Here is a 16,022-nt window from a genome sequence, read left to right on the forward strand (position 1 = left end):
CATTTAGTAACGCCTATACACTCCTAAATATGTCTTAATTTTTTTTAGCTGTTACTGTGTAGCAAAAATAATATTGTTTCAAGGAAAGCAACAAAAAAAAAGTGTTTCTTTGGTGATTTTGATGAATGGAAAAAAGGTGGGATCTTTTCATCCTCCTTTTTTGTGTTGTGGGTGAAGTTGGCATAATATATGAAGTGAAAAACTAAACAAAAAATGGAGCTAAGCCTGAAAGGCTCACATAAAACCCGGCGGTGGAGCAGGGGGACACTTAAGCTGTGCCCCTGAGGGCAAAACGCGACAGCCTTGCAGCCTACAGCTTCCGACTCCCCTAGCGTACCCTCGTACGTGTACACACGCACTGCTACTCGATTGGCCCATACATAGTCACTATATATTTTCTTGCACTCTTAATTTTGGTTTCACATAAACGCCGCCGGTTGCACATAAGTTTCAGATAAATCAATTCTACGAAATAATTTATCTGGAACCAGACGTTATCAGGTTCTATGTGGAACGCTACACTTATGTCGCGTATCAGTCCCTCTTTTTAACTGGAACGAGTTGGTATTAACTGGAACATATTCTATTAAATGAAGTAGCCGTCTTTCCAACTTAGCGCATTCCACTTACCCACAATGTGTTCGGAAGAAACACTGTGATGTTCCAGATAAACCCGGCACACTCTAAAAAGAAACGGTAGATTATATTGGAAAATTTTCAGTTTTGTTTTCCCTAAGAGCAGTTGGCACCGTTTGCAATTTGGACCAAATTCGAATCAGTGCCCGCTTGTCCAACTAAAGAGGCAAACACAATAGGAAATATTTCATTTTGAATCGGCTGTCGTTTTTCGGCTGTGTGGTTACTGCAGAGCACAAAATATGGTTACCATTACACAGCGTAGTGCATACATTTCATTGCTAGTTTGAAAATGTTTTGTTACTGGCTTGACATTTAGAGCAAATATTGCTGTTGTATTCTTTAACTTTGCGTAATATTTCGCACTGACGAGAGCTATTGGCTTCGAAATCGAGCAGAGTCGCCACCTAGCGTCATAGGGGTGAACCCTACTCAGTGTGGATGCGTGTTCGCGTCGCGTGCCAGCCCGTAGGGATTTACGTGCGCGCGTGCGACGTCTACAACAGTGCTTTTGGTTTGTTTTGTGGTTCCTGTACGCTTTTGCTTATCTGCCTCTTGCAAAAGAAATATGAACAGGCTATTGCCCCATGCCTCATTAAAAAGAATACTTGTCCATATCGAGTGTTACGCTTGAAAGGACATATCATCAGTCGCGGTCTTCGGCACTTGAGATTCTTTGACAAGTGGTGTCTCAAACGAAGCGCTGCTTTCATTAGGCGTCGTGTCAAAGCAAAACAGGTTGCTGCCGTCAATACAACTTAATGCAAACGCTGAAAAATCGTATATTCCCGTTTCTGTTCGGAATTCCGTAATTGCTGAAACATGCAACCGCAGGCTTCAGCCGCAAATTCCAGTTTGAATAAGCCACTTTGCGCCTTCGGTATCCACGATAGAGTTGTCTGAATATTTTATCATTTATTTTACTTATTATCATTATTATTTTTTATTTATACTTTTTTTTCTTCTGCTAAACGTTGTGTCTCAGTGCTAGGGCGCCCGACTGCTGATTTCGGGAACGGGGGATTCGATTCCGGCCGCTTCGAAAGGCGCTCCTCGGCTGTGCAATTTGACTGCACGTTAAACAATCCCACGTGGTCAGCGACACCAAGCCCTGCCCGTACATCATCCGTCATATAGCCGATGTCGCATGACGCATTCAACCCATATATGCATTTTTCTTTTTTATGTTGAAAGCTTCTGCGCATCTTTAACAGCGGTAGTGAGCACATATTTAGATTTGGACAAATGCTGAAACGTTTGAGAAACAAATTTTTCTTGCACCTGTTGCACTAAAAATTACATAGATCAATGTACACTGGTTTGTCTGTGCTGCCTTTCGAGCAAACTGGAATTGTTTTTGACAAGGGGAGTAAAATAGCTTCATACGGGCTTAACCATCGGTGTTTAGTTCGATAATAAATACCTATTTTTAGTCTCATGATAAGATGAACACCATTTCTTTCAGAATAGTCTTATATCCAGCACTTGTTTTGGAAGTAAACGACAGAACCGCCCCAAGTCACTGCTCAGCAATAATTACAATGATAAAGAAATCATCATTTAAAAATTCTTGACAGAACATGACAGCAACCGCAGTTTTTACGATGCCTTCGCAGCTCCTGATTTATAGCTTGCACTTTAACGTTGCTGAAAATTAATCGTTGATAGTCCTAAATTTTGTCAAGTGTGTAGAAGTTCTGTCACATGGTGAAATTCATTGTCCATTGAAAAACATAATTACACTACTAATTTATCATTTATAAACATCACACCATGTCAGAAATTCCTTATACTTCCTTCAGTTTCAAGAAATCATTTAGAGTCATTTCGCAGTGCAACACCAGATTATCTGCCGCAAGAAGCATCCGCCTTGTTGTGAGTTCGGCAAACTCAATCCACTCACCGCTCTATACGTCAGCAATCAGCTTTCCTGTGCTGCCAGGTTTCCTGTACAGTGTCGGCGTAATCTTATTATTGGGGAATATTTGTGCCTGGTTGTCTAGCTAGAGTTGATGTCCACTCAGTGTACGGCAACCCGCCGAGCAGAACACTGCCAGTGCTGCATTTCACCTGCTTAATCCTCGAGTCAAGTACGATATAATGAACCAGGCTGCATCGATTCAATCTAAAGTACTGCAGATCAGAGCCGCGCACGCTGTTGAAAAGGCGATATGTCATGTTCAAGCCCAAGTATCAGGCCTGTGAGCGCCGTACAACGCAAAAAGCGTGCAAAGCGGTGCCAGTAAATCTAAAGACGAGTTGCTGCGTGCCTTGTTTTCCTAAAATCTGCGCACCTTTTTTTTTTTTTTTTTTTTGCTGCATTGGCAAAATTGGAGCACTCTAAACAGCAAATCGGTAATGCATTGCATAAGATACGTTTTCATCGCGAACAAATCCGCTGTAAACTCGGAAGCAGACATACGCCGCGTGCGTTTCTGCGGGCGCCGCCGGCTGCCGATCCCCACTATCGGAGTGACGGTGGCGCCATCCTTAGGTCGATCTCGCGGCGAATAGCAAAGGAAAGAAAAATATTAGCCTTCATTATGTTTTTTTTTTCTCTTGATTATAGGCACAAGCTTCTAATTTCGAGCACTGATGTGTGTGTCTCGTATACTTCAGGGCTGCAGATTTTTATTACATAAATTTCCTTTTGATTTTTTTCCGGCTGTTAGTTACCGAAAAAGGAACTCTGCATTTGGAGAAGCCGCTTCGACAGCGCAATTTAAATACTTTTGTCGTCATCCGATATTATTGCCAGACGACCCGAAATGCTGTGATTCGATGTCGAAGAAGGCCAAGTAAATATACATGATCCAGAGAAAATTGAGAGATGAAATAATCGTGTTCATAATCGCATGCACTACCGAAATAGTGCTAGAGGTGAGGAGCTCAGATCATTAGTTGGAAAAGAGATCAGAGCGTTTGACTTTATTGCACTTAGAATTTGCCTTGTTGCAAGACACAAATTTATTGTTTAACGTCCTTTTTTCCCACTAAGCTATTCCTACATTGGGGCACAACCGCTGCCAACATGACCAATATACACATTGTAAAAAATAGCCGTGCGCGTAAATTTACATGCTGATTGTGACGCACGCAGGAGGACAATATTTGTGAACCTAACCTCGGTCCCAGTCCCTAACTGATATAATTCAGTACATGCATCATCCTATCAAACAGCGATGAAAGAAACAAAAACAAAAACGACCCTTAACTCAAGGAAATTGCAGCTGTGAAATTACGCCGCATCGCTGATAACGCAGCCAAAGCAAAACCGTGGTAGGTACCATACACACGAACTAATATGGTCGCTAGATGGTGTGATACCCTTTACCGAATGTATTAAATTATGACCATCTTGCACCTCCTAAAAGCGTAGCTTTATTTCTAATCAGCCTAGATTGATCTTTTTTACTTGCATATTAATCAATTTTCAAGTCAGCACACTTTAAGATAAACACAAAATGCACCTCGTAACTATAATTTCCGCACTCCGGTTTGCTTGTTTACCTTCATTGCACTTGGGTTTCTTGTTTTAATATCTCTTTTCTTTTTGTGTATTAAGTGAAAGTGAGCTTGTCCGGAGCTTGCGCTCATCAAATTTGCGCAAGGCCAAATTTCGAAGGTCCAGTTGGACAAGCTGTGGGGGAGGGCCACCACATTTGGAGGCCACCAGTGAAATGCCGATATTAAATTTAGGTTGGAAGCCATTTTTCGTTAAATTCGAACGAGGTCAAATTTCAGATGTCCAATCGACCGAATTTTGAGGGTGCGGGCAAACACTCTCTGATGACACATTGCGCGGTCTGTTATACTCACAAATTAAAATCATGACTTCAATAACAGCGCAGGTGGAAAGAAGGGACGCTCTTGTGCCTTCTCGTCCCGCGGAGGCAACGGAACAGCACACCGGTGTCCTTTACGTTTCTCCTCTATATGCAAACGTGGTTATCACGGTTGGGTTCAAACATTAATTGATACTAATATTGAGGCACTCCGAGAGTTGTGCACGACGCCCTCAATATCACATTCACAGCGGCGGCGGTCTTTAACCACATCGATGAAGGCAAGCCGCCACGTGGAAATGGAGCCCTCCATTTTACCAGCCAAGTTGATTTATTGTTAGCCTTCAAAAGCCAAACCAAATAAACTCAATTGGCGCAAAAACGCCGGCGAGAACATGCACTTTTTCTATTCCCCATGTTCATGTTCACAGCGCTGCGCGAACGAACGCTCGCGAACAAGTTTTTGCAATCATGTGGTTCCGCTACAAGCCTGCGTCTGTCAAAACGGTCGTCACGACGATGGTCACAGAAATCTCATTCTCCCTAAGCAGACTAAACATGCAGTATACCTGTCACTATCAGGCAGACATGACCGTGCGCTTTGTTCCGTGACGCCGTGCTCTAGCCTCGCCGTAGATTGCAAGATATCGAACGAAACCCGAAAGTTCACACGCAGTAGGCGTCAGCAGGTACACGCGGCGACTCGTTTACACGCGGGACAACGAAAGCAACGCGAAGCGCTTCATCACGATAAGCCATGGGCACGTTTCCCGATGGCCACGAATCAGAGCGCATTATTGTTTTGTTAAGCTCCTCAGTGCTCTTTCTTTCTTGTCGCGTTTAAACCAGACGGAAGCTCACTGAATCCGAAGCTCCGTTAAAATAGACTATGGCTACTGCAAAACCTAGTTTCTAGAGTCCAGAAGGCCGCAGGTAATTAATGTCAGTTAGAAGCGAATCAAGAACACGCAAGGTTTGTGCCGCCAAGACATCCTGCTGACGACCTAGTGCCTAGGTGAGTACTCAGTGCTTGAAAACTTTGCGCTTTGTTTAAAATCGCAACGGCTAGTCGCGAACAGATAGTACAGTTTCCCTAACTCGCGCAAACCAATCCCATTCGCACACATTCATGATACGCTGTGGGTTGCATGTCGGCCTCTTTTTTTCTTTTTTCTCGCTGTTACAAACTTTTTCGCCTGCTCTGCTGCAAGCAAAAAACTAAAAGTCTCTGCTGTAAGCAAAGAACTAAAGGCTGCTGGATGCAAGTACGCAGGTTCTATTCTGGTCGCGGCGGCCGCTTTTCGATGGAGGCAAAAATCGTGTCTCTTATGCGCTGCGCGAAGGAAGGTAAAGAGCCCCTTATGGTCCAAATTTTCTGAGATGGTCACAAAGGCATGCCTCATAGCCTGTGTCGCGTTGCTCTGTTAATCTCTATTAGACAAAACACACGGCATTGTGCAGATATTATCTGTACTATTGGGCCCATTTTACTCTGATTAATTTGCTATTGGGTCTGTAGGCTTAAATTGTACCCTGTTGGGATCCCATTCTCTTGGTTATGTACCACTAAAGTACAACTCGTCATCAAACGTCTGATATTAGTTGATAAGTTGATATTAGCTGAATTGTGCGCATGTAGTCATGTACATTTTTCACACCTATGTTTTATATCGCGTTGAAGTCCGTCATTAAAACATCATTCTTTAAGGAATCGATTGTCCAACTGTCGCAAAGATATGTGGGCAGTGAATAAGCCGCTACAATGAATGACGATGCACGTAGCTTCAAAAGCACTGTGAAATTAGTGACCAGCATGACCAGGCGCAGTATTGCCCTTGGGATGGTGTATTTTATGAGGACACTCGCCTGTGGCGCATGGAACTTTAACAGACAAGGGAAGTAATTTTAAGAAAAGCCGTCGGCGTTGTAATAGTCGGAAACGCTTGTCGAAAATTACCGGGAGCTGCGTTGCAAAAAAAAAAAAAAAAGTATCGCAGTAATTTATCGTTCTATTGATCAATGGCTGATTGTAGTGTGATATGCAATGATGATTGAATGAATTCATTATAACGAATCGATTAATTATGTGAACGAAAATGTTAACAAATTGAAAAGGGCTGTTAAAATGTGTCAAAATGCCCAAAATAAAAAGCCGATGAGTGATGATGGTAATCAAGAATATTTAGACTGTCTGGTTGATCAATAAAATAATAAAAAAATTGGAAACAATATATTCAAAGTTGTCAAATTGCTCAGAATGAAAAGCCAATACTTAATCAGGCTAAATAAGAAAATATAGTGTTTAATTGATTAATGGTCATAGTTGAAGAAATGAAAACTTTAAAGAAGAGGTATAAAAAATTTCAATATGCTCACAATGTAAAGCCAATGCTTGGTTATGGCAATTAAGAAAGTTTGGTGGGTAATCAATCAATTACCTATTTTATTTATTCAAATACGAATCCTTGCTTATAATATCAAATTGCTCAGAATGGAAAGTCAACGTTTGCTGATGCTATGAATTGGTGTAGAAAAAATTAATAAACAACAAAAAAAAATTTAGAAAGTGAAGACAAAAATTATCATCCGTGCGTGTGAAACGCTATAGCGTGTTTCTGCGTTTTGTATGTATAAGTTTGTAGTTGGAAATTATCATGCTTGTCATAATCTTAGTGCAGGACAAGCTACGGAAAGAATTCAATAATACACTAAATATAAAATACGTATAGGGAAAAGATTGTGGCGAGATGTGTATTACATAATTAGTTGTTGAAAATTTGCAAAGGAAAGAATAATGACGGCTCATTTTCACTGAAACTTTGTTTTATCAGCATCTAACACACAAGTTCGAAAGCCGGGCAATGAAAAAAAATTGTCAAGCTGATGTGAAATATTGCCTGTCAAGTGAATTTTCCTCTTTGTGCTTAATGTTATTCTCTCTCATGCCTGTCCTCTGCTTGCTCTTATTCACAACATGCTGGAAGAAGCTATGCGAAGGTTGGATGGGAGGAGTATGTAGGTATAACGCCAATAAGTAACGCCTTAACAGTGCTAACTGGTTAATGCTATTGCCTATATAGTTAAGTTATTTATGCTGTGAATTGCTATTATTCTACTGTTTATTGTTGTTTGCTTTGAAAAATAAGAGCGCAATACTACTTTTCAAAATTCAGTAGAAATACATATCCAGCACTGAAGAACAAAGCTCCAGTTTGGGATATAATATAGCTGCTATAAGTCAAACGGGAACACATTTATCTCTGCTGTGAGTGACCACACGCTGTAGCATCCTGTAATACGCTGTAAGCATTCTCGCGTACATAACCGTGCTGTAAAAACCCACCTGCGAAAACCGCGCATACAATTTAACATAGGCGATAACTCTTGTTTGATCCTCAAGGCATATTCTAAGTGTGGATGTTTGCACGGTTGCGCCCTTTTCCTAAAGGGCCAATGAAGACAAAAAGAAATTGGCCTCTATTGATAGAGTACATTACCTAATTTCAGAAAGGGTTTGATGACATTGAAAAGGCCGAAAATGAAAATACAATAGTCTCCGGGGCCAGTTGATTTCTCAAGTAAAATTCTTGGCCTGATAATAAATTTTGGGCACGGATAGTAGAGGAATTTTCAGCTGCCATTTGATTTAAATGGCGGCGACCCATCCTTTACCGAGTGTTTAATGAGTTCCAATCAATTTGTGGGGAGAATATTTAAACCCAGTTTGATACCCGATAATTATGTCTGTTGGGGCCAGACAAACCTAACATAACTAAATAGAGCCGGATAATATATTGTTATATAGCACATTAATTTAGTTTTCTTGCGAAAGTAACACTACGAATGCCAAAGCGAGACCTCGGGTGACTGCAGCAACGGCGTGAAGAAGCGTAGGTACGAGAAGACGAAGAAAAAGAAGACAAAGAACAACAAGACAAAGAAGAACAAGAAGGAACAACAAGACAAAGAAGAACAAGAAGATGAAGAAGAAAAAGAAGGCGAAGAAGGCTAAGAAGAAGACGAAGAAGAAGAAGAAGAAAGGTCTCGTCACCCGCAGCTAATGCTTTCGCTCCGCATTCGGTTCAGCAGCGTTGAAACCTCTTTTTTTTTCTTTGATGTGACGGAACAAAGTTTTGTTCACGCCTTTTCTTTAAAATCCTTCCCGATTTCACAGGGATCATGCCGTGGTACTCACCTAGGACTACTATAAAATTTATATTTGAATTTTTTGAGGCTGTTTTGGTTACAGTATTACCAACCAAATGACGGCTTAGGGAGATAGGGGCGGGAGAAAAACGGAGATATACCTTTTAATATGGCGTTTGGTTTTATCTCAGCCGTTGAGGCCGCCTGGCATATGTCTTGTAGTGAATACAAACCACAGACTAGTAGTATATGGCTGAAGTTATTAAAAGAAAACCAAAGCGGGGAAAATGATATTTGAAACTTTTATTTGAACAAAACATTCCGCACTTTCATCAACAGTTTGAACTACAAGGCATAATGCGAAAATTAAAAAAAAAAAAAACACCCATTTTGTACGATTCACAATACTTACTGAAGATGCGGAATGTTTCTTGCTGTGCGAATGACTGGTCGCTCAATCTCGATGTTGGCATTGAAACAGACAATGAAATAACGTTTATTTTGCTTTGTCACGATCTCAAAAATTCACAGCAATCAAACCAGTTCACGATGACGCTATATAAATGAAAAAGAATGATAATCCACCGATGTTCTTTGCTGGTGACGTTGCAGACTTCCACCTTGTGCATTTTGCTCATGTATTTCGCCCAAGTGTCGTGTTGTATATATGAGTGGTAAACGCTTTTGTGGGCAATACTTGGTGGCTGATTGTTGTAAATGAGAAACGGATGAGTTTTTACGAAAAAAAAAACAGAAAACAAATGTAACACATCATCTTTTTATAGAGATGTGTAGTCCCTTTCTCGTTGTAGGGAGGCTGGATCCGACGCCCTGTACGGACCGTCATACCCGCGGAGTTCACGCGGTGGCCGCCGCTCCGCCTGCATTATTAATAAAGAGAGAAAGGGCAACCGTTACATCAATCAGTAGCATTCAGGTGTTCAGAACCCTTGTACGAGCCGAGGAATTGAACATATTAAACACGAATACTCTTTGAGGGCAGCGTATAATTAACAACAAAGCTCAGTTATTAAAAAAAAAAAAAAAAAGAAAACGAAGGCGTCATACTTTTCAGCGATCACTTACATCCATGTGGCATGTGAGCTACCAGTAGGGAGCTGAGGATCGCCATAGCTATGCGCAAAATATTATATATTCACATGTAATAATTAGTGCCATATCATCCACATTTTAAAAAGACATTGATCTTAGTATGCATTGCTGCATGCATAAACACACGGGTGAAGGGTACATACTCTGTTTTTAACACCTTCCATTCCAGAATCAGCTGAGTATAACGCACTCGAAATATGGCTGTTACTGGGCCTGGGTAAAACGTTGTCAGTGGTATTGAACTGCTTTATCATTCCTAATTTTCATTCGGCGAACGTGAAAAAACAAAACTATATACTGATGTCCATTTTGCTAAACCATGACGTGTGTAATCTCGTGTAAATCAGCAGCTTTCTTGCTGGAAAAATGCTGACGCCGCATTGAAGTGCAACTATACTGTGAGGAATAATTGAACTTACATCTTTGCTGAAGCTAGGGCCTTGGGCTTTCTTCTTCATCCTATGGTAAAAGAGAGAAAAAAAAAAAAGCGAAAAGTAATAATGCTTATTATTTGTTCCACTAAATTATCTTTTAGCTTAATGGGATATCGTAAGGGCTATCTTTGGAAAAATACAGAGATAGTTCATATGTAAAATGCTGTAGTATTGTCTGATACCATGTTTTTATATAAGGAGTGAAAAGCGACGTACAGCTGTTCCCCTGTCACCACCTAAAAGTCAGATAGCGCAGTACGAGCTGTCTAGCTTTCATTCAAAACCTTACTATACCGATTAGGTGAAGGCTTTAATCATTAGTGTAAGTAATTGTTCGAAGTGTAAGGCAGGATTACCTGAAGCTATCAGCACCAAAATCTTCGCAGCAACAATGCCAATTAAGTGCAGGTTTGTTTCAGGAATTGCTGTCTGTTTATGAGAGCATATTTCTTTGATTTAGTTTTATTTTGGCTAGTAGAAATATTTTGGTTGAAGTCGGCTTTTATCTGATGCTCACGAAATCTCTCGGCGTTCGAATATCAGCCACCATATTGACATGCTGAAACCAAGGTAAATTCTGCATAGTGAGTAGAGATACGAAGACAAGGCTTTGGAGGTAAAGGCAACCCAATACTCGAATTCATATTTCCTATGCTGTAAAACACTAACTGCGGTTAGGAGCAGCAGCACGTGCATGCTCAAACCTTCTTTGCATCCAGGCAAACGCCCACTTGAAACATGAAGATGACAGCGCGCATTTATTCTATATGCTCATATAATTCCGCTTTCGTTATGATCGAATGTTTAAATCCACAGTTAGCGCGGTTTATGTTACGTCAGGAGAGCAAGGGGAGATGGCAGAAATTAAGCCATTAATATTTAATGTAGGGAGAAGGCAGAAACAAGTTTTCTACGGAGTGTAAAACCAGAGCATTTAGGTATAATGTACAGGTACTAATTGAATCCAAACAGCAACGTCCCGAAATTTCCTCACCTTGAGATGATGCTGGCAGAAACTACAAAGCACAGAAGAAGCAAGGACGACAGAACCACGCCCACGATGACGATATTCAGCTTAGCAGCTGGAACACAAAAGCAGTCATCTTAGAGCCACTTGAAATGAACTACCATAGGCCCATAAGTTCACTAAATTAAATGACGCGTTTCAGTGCTGATAGCACACGCTTATTGTAGTCTGTGGGCCTTTGTTCATCAAGTATTCATTTGTACAAGCAGGTGCTGTTATGTGACGACTCCGGTATTCAGAACGTGTATTTCAATAAAAAATTGGTAATAACTTTTGTCGTCGGCGTGAAGAATGCAGCAAAACCTAATGTTATCATGAGTAAAATACGAATGTGTCGGGGAATGCACTCCATCTATCGTTCGTCGGAGGCGCTGAACACGTTTTCTTGCTCCCTACCAGGAACACACAGGGACTACTTCTAAGTGGTCCACATCGAGCGATAGCGTCACACACCGCAAGCTCGTAGACGTTCCTCTTGGCTTTCGCCTTGTTGTGTTTGAAGGCTAAGTGGGTAGCGTGGCGTAAAGCGTTGCATGGTCCTACGTTCTAAGGCTCACTGAATCCTCGTCTTGCTAGAGACGAGCCCGATCTACTGCCCCCCCCCCCCCCCCCTCCTATGTCCAGCCTTTCCCGCGTCTATTCCCTTCCTTAGTCGCCTGCAGTCAGGCGAAAAACTCATTTGGCCCCTGAAGCCCCTTTACACACCCCCCTCTCAGCTTACGTGTGCACAGACAGAGCAACCCGTAGACTTCTTGTAGCTGATGTTACGAAATAATAAATAGCCCTCAATTAGGCCAGTTATAAATGTATTTGAGCGCAATGCTTATTCTGTATAAAATACCACAAGAAAACTGCATAGTAGCTTACCTACAAATCTTAAATGTAACAAACCACAAAAATGCAATAATTACACTTGGACAGATAAATCCCTTACCACCTCTCATATCGAAACTAGACAAATTTATAACATGAATTTCTCGCCTTGTGCAAAAATTTACATATTACTGTTGTGAAATGACAAGTAGACCAGTCAAAAAGTTTGGTCAGGCGACGAAATAAGGGCAAATGACAGAAGTTTATTAGCGCTTATAAAAAAAAATGAATACAAAATGCTACATATTCTAAAGTAGCAAAGGCAAGGCCGCAAAATAAGGTCCCCCTTTTTTAAATGCTGGCTTTCTGGAGGCTGGGAGCCCACATTGTTTTTTTGAAACGACTACACTCAGCCCGTAATAAAAAAAAAAAAAATTGCACTGCAAAGGCTGCAGCCCGGGCTAAGATGGCTCCTACCCGTAAGCCTGGGCTTCACCATGGTACAAAGGGAATCTGCGCAGCATGGTCTGAACCTATCCCGTAGACCACGGAGTAGAGGGCCCTCGTTTTCGGGCAGGTCGGAGCCCGTGGAGCTCTTAAGCAGTGTAGAGAGAGAGAGACACCAGAGTGACGCGGGACAGAGTGTACGGACGGGCATCAGGCTGGGAGCAGCATAGCCACAGTAGGTAGCCACAGTAGCCACAGAAAAGAGAAGCTATTCCCTTTTGTGGAGCGTGGTCGCCAGCCTCCCGACGCTGTCCCTGAGGGACCGCGCCCTAGAAACTCATCAATTAACTATTGCTGCTAGATGGCTATTGCTCGGCGTGATGTTCTTGATGGCCCAGACCAGAGCTAACAAAGCGAACAGTGCTAATACGGCGACCAGTTGGTTGGTCATCGCTTCGAACGCGCTGCATGGGAATCGGGTAGGACAGAAGGGCAGAGTATGCGGAAGGATGCAAGGCCGGTAGTAGCATAACCGCAGCTAGAAAGGAGACGTCATTCCCTTCTGTGCAGCATGGCTGCCAGCCGCTTACCGGTGCTACGTATAGGCAACGGCGTCCTATAGGAGCTCATGAATGAAATGTTACTGCTTGATGGCTATCCCTCGATGTGCTGTCCTTGATGACCACAGGTGTGACCGGAGATAACGAAGCGAACAATGCTAATACGGGGGCCAGTTTATATAATTTCAAATGCGCTACTTGGAGATTTTGGCAGGATAGGAGGAAACAGTGTGCGGGAGGGCATCGGACCGCGGGAACAGCGTAATTACATCTAGAAAGGAAGCGCCAAACCCTGTTGTGCTGTCATGTTGAATAGAAGGCAGTTCCTGTCCTTCTGTGGTTTGTATTCCCAAGTAGAGCGCTTTAATCTAATCAAATGGCCTCGGTTCTGTTTGCGGGACGACGACCGAAGTTGGAGCCCTTGCAACCGCAGAACCGTTTATGAAGTTAAATGGTGGGTTTTCAACACACATTTTCGGTCCTTTCAGAAGAGGTAATGGGTCTGAGTGATGTTTAGGCATGATAAACGGGAAAATCAAAAGACCTGGGAAGTAGATATAGGACTTACCCTGCAATGGCTTATTCTCACGTTGGCAGAGCGGACCTGTCAGCTTCGATGGGCACCTGGAAACGAGTAAGCGAGTATCTTAGCGCCTTATTGACTGCATGTAGCAAGGTGAACAACATACAGTGGAAGTATAGCAGATGTTCGTTTTGTGTCATTTTCGGTTGCGCCTGTTTTTATATACAGCTAGAAAACGATTCCGGAAAGCCGGCCGTTACCAACTAGCCCAACTTGAAGTTTTAATGAAGAGATAAAACTACTGTGTTTACGATGCTAACTACAGGAACGAATAGGATATGGCAAATGTATATTAGAAATGAGGGTCTCGTTAAGTGGGTGCTTGGACAAAAAAAAAAAAAAAAAAGAAAACAAAATCCCGAAACCATCTGTTCACTATGCTAACTATGAAACGAATGGGGCATAAAAGGCTCATATTACAAATAAGGTCTCGTTATGTCGGTAACGGGATTAGAAGAGAAAACCAGCGCGTTTAAGGGGCTAACTGTGGGAAGGAATGGTACATGAAAGGTATAAACAGAAACAAGGCTCTCGTTACGTAGGTACCGGGGTGAAGAGAGAGAAATAGTCTGGTTTATTATTTATCTTTTTAATACTAAAAATCTTGTACAGGATCCAGCAGGAAGGGTAAAAAGTGGGATAGGTAATGAACGATGTTTTTTACCATGCATTGAAATAATATGTAAAGTCATAGTTAACGTTTGTAGCCCCCCTGCTGTGATGCCCTAAGGGCGATGCAGGAATCCAATAAACAATAAACGTTAAACTAAGCAAACATGAACAAAGTGTAATAAAAGATCAAAATGTGACAAAAGGCAATAAAGAATCATTTCAGTTGATTACTGTGCGAATTAAAAATGAAAACTTGCATAAATCTGTTCATGCAATATACGGCGTCAACTAATTATGATGATGGCGGTCAGTAGGCCTCGACGGTGAAGATGAGAGATAGGGTGAATGGTTAATTGCTTGATCATGTTGCGGACGCAAAAACAAAAATAAATTGTAAATTCAAATGCTTCATTATTTGATCGAGACACTGAATGCCATTTCTTTGCACTATTTCAGAAGTGAGTCGCATGAAGAAAGTTCGTAGCGAATAAACCTTGTAGCTTTCCTCTGTATATTTGTTTCTTTTTGTATGTTCTCTCCGTATTATTGTGTTCAATAAACGAGTCCCAAAGGACGCATGTATATTCATGTTTCGGTCTACTTAGTGAGTTTTAAGCGAGTAATTTAACGCTAGGCGCTTACTTTTCAGCTTATGTCTTAAAAAGTGCAGTTTATGTAACGCGGAAGAGCAGATCTTATCTCTATATAAATTCAATGATAAAGTACTAGTAAATGTGACATCTGAGTACTTATATTCAGCCTTTTCCTGCAATGGTGTCGATCCTAGCCTACAGGTAAAGGAAAGCGCGTTTTTTTTCCAAGACAAACGAATAAGGATGGTTTCATCAGTGTAAAGCTTGGTATCTAAAGTTCGGCACCTTTCAGAAATGTTAGCAAGGAAAGAGCTAGGACGGTTCTGATCGTTAGTTGAAGTAAATTACTGAAGGAGTAGACAATTATTTCCAAACAACCTGATTTTCACGTTGGAATCAATTACAGTGAAAATGCCGTTGCTTGTATTAAAAACAAAAATGGTCCTAGCACCCTAATACATTCCATTGAGGGACTCTGAAGCCGACTGGAAGACAACCTGGATGTCGCTTCTTAATATAAATTGGTAGCGATTGGTTAAATGCTTGGTTATCTATGTGATCAAAATTTCCCGTAAGGTTAATGCATCGGATATTTAGTATGAGTTTGTCATGGGGCACTCTATCGAAAGCTTTGGTAAAATCTAGAAATGCTGCAATTATTACCATTGTTACTTAGGCGTGATACGCGAGTGAATGCACTGCTGTCATTAACTTCGCAATTGTTGAGTAGCCTTTTATAAATCCTTTTTGCAAACCGGAGAAGACTCAGTGCTTACCTAAAATGCGTCAGTCTGATTGGCGGTACTATGCTCGATTAGTTTACACAATTATGAAAGCGATGCTGAGCGATAATTTTGTAATGAAGCGTGGTAATCTTTCTTGTGTACGGTAACAAATACATATATATTACAATCACTCGGTAATTTTCTGTGAAGTAGTAAGATATATAACAAGTTTGCCACGGATTCAGCATATATCGCTTCATAAACGCGCTAGCAAAGTTGTCGGGACCTCGTGTTGATCTCGCTTTATATTGAGTAGCATAGAAACTACGCTGGGGTATAAAATAAAATTAGCATCGAAGGGTTTTAAACACTGTGTATTAGATGAATATATACGTGATTTGGAAAACACTCCTTGATATAGGCATTCAAATGATAAGAAATATCAACGTGATCGGTAACAGTAGAACCATCTACAGAAATTCGCAACACCGGCCTCATTCTTCCGCTTAAAGAATCCAAAAAAATTTTAGTTCATATATAACGAAGTT

At 41.4% G+C, this 16,022-nt stretch overlaps 1 protein-coding gene and 1 long non-coding RNA gene across 2 annotated transcripts in view; one reads left to right on the forward strand and one right to left on the reverse strand.

Moving 5' to 3' along the window:
- The first annotated feature begins 5,267 nt into the window (after nucleotides 1–5,267).
- The window catches only part of LOC146185887 (uncharacterized), a 358,500-nt gene continuing 347,745 nt past the window's right edge, over nucleotides 5,268–16,022 (forward strand). Inside the window, exon 1 of the long non-coding RNA XR_014708054.1 lies at nucleotides 5,268–5,436. This is a non-coding gene — a long non-coding RNA (uncharacterized LOC146185887). The remainder of the gene's footprint in view (nucleotides 5,437–16,022) is intronic.
- The window catches only part of LOC146185888 (uncharacterized), a 41,211-nt gene continuing 34,042 nt past the window's right edge, over nucleotides 8,854–16,022 (reverse strand). The window contains exons 10-13 of the mRNA XM_084606823.1: nucleotides 13,530–13,585; nucleotides 11,109–11,196; nucleotides 10,100–10,139; nucleotides 8,854–9,448 (exon numbers count right to left, since the gene is read on the reverse strand). Coding sequence (XP_084462949.1) covers nucleotides 9,347–9,448; nucleotides 10,100–10,139; nucleotides 11,109–11,196; nucleotides 13,530–13,585 — 286 coding nt within the window. The 3' untranslated portion in view covers nucleotides 8,854–9,346. The remainder of the gene's footprint in view (nucleotides 9,449–10,099; nucleotides 10,140–11,108; nucleotides 11,197–13,529; nucleotides 13,586–16,022) is intronic.

The sequence above is a fragment of the Amblyomma maculatum genome, chromosome 6, assembly GCF_055883805.1.
Source record: "Amblyomma maculatum isolate TAMU_Amacu chromosome 6, ASM5588380v1, whole genome shotgun sequence".
Classification (NCBI taxonomy): domain Eukaryota; kingdom Metazoa; phylum Arthropoda; class Arachnida; order Ixodida; family Ixodidae; genus Amblyomma; species Amblyomma maculatum.